At 47.7% G+C, this 3,770-nt stretch overlaps 1 protein-coding gene across 2 annotated transcripts in view; it reads left to right on the top strand.

Annotated features, from left to right (window-relative positions):
• Positions 1–3,770, top strand: part of HMGCL (3-hydroxymethyl-3-methylglutaryl-CoA lyase) — a 27,412-nt gene that overhangs the window by 10,593 nt on the left and 13,049 nt on the right. For both annotated transcript variants that reach the window (XM_003799757.3, XM_023519105.1), the window contains exons 3-4: positions 388–495; positions 1,185–1,280. In XM_003799757.3, coding sequence (XP_003799805.1) covers positions 388–495; positions 1,185–1,280 — 204 coding nt within the window. The remainder of the gene's footprint in view (positions 1–387; positions 496–1,184; positions 1,281–3,770) is intronic.

Below are 3,770 nucleotides of genomic sequence, written 5' to 3'. Positions count from 1 at the left end.
GGTATATGGGGCCAGTGCCTTACCCACTAAACTACAGGCGCCACCCTTCTTTTTTTTTTTTTTTTTGAGACAGCCTCATGCTGTCAACCTGGGTAGAATGCTGTGGCATCACAGCTCACAGCAACCTCCAACTCCTGGGCTCAAGCGATTCTCCTGCCTCCACCTCCCAAGTAGCTGGGACTGCAGGTGCCTACCACAACGCCTGGCTAATTTTTGGTTGTAGTTGTCACTGTGGTTTGTCAGGCCTAGGATGGATTCGAACCCACCAGCTCTGGTGTATGTGGCTGGTGCCTTAGCCACTGAGCTACATAAGCCACAGGCACTATTTTCTGTGGCCATTTGACTACTGGCTTTATTGACCTGTCTTTTGGTGTTTCTCCACTACAGAATATCGTACCTACTCCAGTGAAAATCAAGCTCATAGACATGCTTTCTGAAACAGGACTTCCAGTTATAGAAGCCACCAGCTTTGTGTCTCCCAAGTGGGTTCCCCAGGTGAGACCCAGGCCTCAATGAAAGCCCTTTCTCAGGCTGGGAAGATTTGCATTTGCCCTTGAAGCAAAGAGAAGCAGGGAACTTAGTTTTCTAGGTCTGTATGTAGCCTTGAGAAGTTTCTGGTGATTCATAGCTCTGTGTTGCAGGAAAAGAGCATGACCTGGGATTCGGGAGCCTTGGGCTCTGTCTTGACCCTGCACCACTTGCTGAGTAAACCACTTGCTGTTCCTTCTCCAAGTTTGAGATGACCCCTCAGGCCTCTTCTGGCTCTAAAAGTCCAGAATCTCTATGCCTGTCTGTGGCTTTGTGTTTATAAAAAGGGAAGAGGAACAGCCCCTACTTCACAGAAACAACCAAGTGGGAGGAATAAAGATTCAAAATGAGTGTCAGATAACACAGAGCTGAATGCAGTGCCTGGCTCAGAGTGTGTTCTCAGTGAGTGGCTGGTAGTAGTTGTTATTGCTCTTTCTGCTTCTGCAAAGCTGGCAGTATGCGCCACATGAGAAGACTGGACATCATCCAAACCTAGGGCTTTTATATAATTAAAACATTAGGGATACTCAGCTTTGCAGGAGGCATCATTCTCCAAGGGTTCTGGACAACAGAGATTTTGTGATAGAAAGATTTTCTCTAACTGAGCTCTCTGCCCTCTCCTAGTGATGACTTGGCACTGTCTCCTTTGCTCCTAGATGGCTGACCACACTGAAGTCTTGAAGGGCATTAAGAAGTTTCCCGGCATCAACTACCCAGTCCTGACCCCAAATTTCAAAGGCTTTGAGGCAGCGGTAAGAAGACGGCATGTTGGTGGGGCTATAGAAATGAGATTTACGGTATGAGTCCCTGCCTTGTCTTGTGGCCTCAGGCCCCTGTCCTGGGATGTCTGTCTATCTGACCATCTTGTCTTCCAGTCAGACCCTGGGACAGACCTGGCTACTCTGTGACCTTGACAAGTTGCTTAACCTCTCTGAGCCTTAGGTTCTGTCTATAAAATAGGGCTAATGATCGTACATAATGTGAGGATTTCAGAGAACAGTGTGCACAAACGCTGCCAAGCATAGCGAGATTTAGAGCATGGCGTAGTACCTGAGACATTTCTTTTTTTAATATTCGGGCCCAGGCTGGATTCAAACCCACCAGCTCAGGTGTATGTGGCTGACCTTAGCCGCTTGAGCCACAGGCACCGAGCCATACCTGAGACCTAAGAGCTCTTGTTAGTACCTACTTTTTCAGAGAAAGGTAACCAGGACCTCCATAGGTGTTTCAGCAATCTGCCAGCCTTCTTATTTTTTATACCAGTTTTTCTCCTTTTATTTTAAACTGTATTCTGTGGTGTTCAGAGAAAAATGCATTACAGGATAATCCATCTCTTAAAAGCTACTGAGACTGAATTTGTAATCTAACATATTTATTCTAGAAAATGTTCAAAGTCAGGCAGTGCTTGTGGCTCAAAGGAGTAGCGTGTCAGCCCCATATGCCGGAGGTGGCGGGTTCAAACCCAGCCCCGGCCAAAAACTGCAAAAGAAAATGTTCAAAGTATACTTGAGAAGAATGTAAATTTTGTTGTTAGATAGAATGTTCTGTATATGTCTGTTAGATTTAGTTGGTTTATGGTGTTGTTCAGGTCTTCTGTTTTCTCCTTACCCACTAAACTACAGGCGCCACCCTTCTTTTTTTTTTTTTTTTTTTTTTTTTGAGACAGAGCCTCAAGCTGTCCCCCTGGGTAGAGTGCTGTAGCATCACAGTTCACAACAACCTCTAACTCCTGGGCCCAAGCGAGTCTCCTGCCTCCGCCTCCCAAGTAGCTGGGACCACAGGCACCCGCCACAATGCCTGGCTATATTTTGGTTGCAGCCATCATTGTTGTTTGACGAGCCCAGGCTGGATTTGAACCTGCCACCTTAGGTGTATTTGGCTGGCGCCTTAGCTACTTGAGTCACAGATACCGAGGGTGTTTGTTTGTTTTTTGAGACAGAGTCTCACTTTGTCGCTCTGGGTAGAGTGCGGTGGCATCCTAGCTCTCAGCTACCTCAAACTGTCCTCTTACCTCAGCCTTCCAAATAGCTGGGACGACAGCTGCCTGCCACAACACCTGCCTATTTTTTAGAGATGGGGTCTTTATTTTCTTTTTTTTTTTTGCAGTTTTTTGGCTGGGGCTGGGTTTGAACCTGCCGCCTCCAGCATGTGGGGCTGGCGCCCTACTCCTTTGAGCCACAGACGCTGCCCCTAGAGATGGGGTCTTGCTGTTCTCTAACTCTCGAGCTCAAGCAGTCCACCTGCCTTGGCCTCCCAGAGTGCTAGGATTATAGGCATGAGTGACTGCACCCAACCTTGTTTCTGTTATTTTTTAATGAGCTATTAATGTCTTTTTTTTTTTTTTTTTTTTGAGACAGAGTTTCAAGCTGTCACCCTGAGTAGAGTACCTAGAGTGCTGTGGCATCACAGCTCATAGCAACCCCCAACTCCTGGGCTCAAGCGAGTCTCCTGCCTCAGCCTCCCAAGTAACTAGGACCACAGACGCCGGCCACAATGCTCGGCTATTTTTTGGTTGCAGCCATCATTGTTGTTTGGCGAGCCTGGGCTGGATTTTAACCTACCACCTTTGGTGTATGTGGCTGGCGCCTTAGCCACTTGAGCCATAGGCACCGAGCCAAACTATTAATGTCTTCATCCGTGATTGTGGAACTTTAGATTTCTCCCTTCTATGCTATCAATTTTTGGTTTAATTTTGATGGCCTTTTTTTTTTTTCCTTTTTTTAGAGACAGAGTCTCACTTTGTCACCCTTGGTAGAGTGCTATGGCATCACAGCTCACAGCAACCTCCAGCTCTTGGGTTTAGGCAATTCTTTTGCCTCAGATTCCCAAGTAGCTGGGACTACAGGCACCCACCACAACACCGGCTATTTTTTTGTTGCAGTTTGGCTGGGGATGGGTTCGAACCTGCCACCCTTGGTATATGGGGCCGGCGCCCTACCCACTGAGCCACAGGCACCACCCAATGGCCTGTTATTAGATGTGTAAATGCTTAGCATTGTTATGTCTTCTTGATGGTTTGAATCTTACATTGTCATGTTTTGGCTCAGTGCCTGTGGCTCAAGTGGCTAAGGTGCCAGCCACATACACCTAAGGTGGCAGGTTCGAATCCAGCCCGGGCTCGCCAAACAACGATGGCTGCAACCTGCTGTGGCGGGCGCCTGTAGTCCCAGCTACTTGGGAGGCAGAGGCAGGAGACTTGCTTGAGCCCAGGAGTTGGAGGTTGCTGTGAGCTGTGATGCCAC

Source organism: Otolemur garnettii, unplaced genomic scaffold, assembly GCF_000181295.1.
Source record: "Otolemur garnettii isolate 467f Iridium unplaced genomic scaffold, OtoGar3 scaffold00156, whole genome shotgun sequence".
NCBI lineage: Eukaryota > Metazoa > Chordata > Mammalia > Primates > Galagidae > Otolemur > Otolemur garnettii.
The sequence above is the reverse complement of the archived record's forward strand: the minus strand, read 5'-3'. Positions and strand labels throughout refer to the sequence as shown.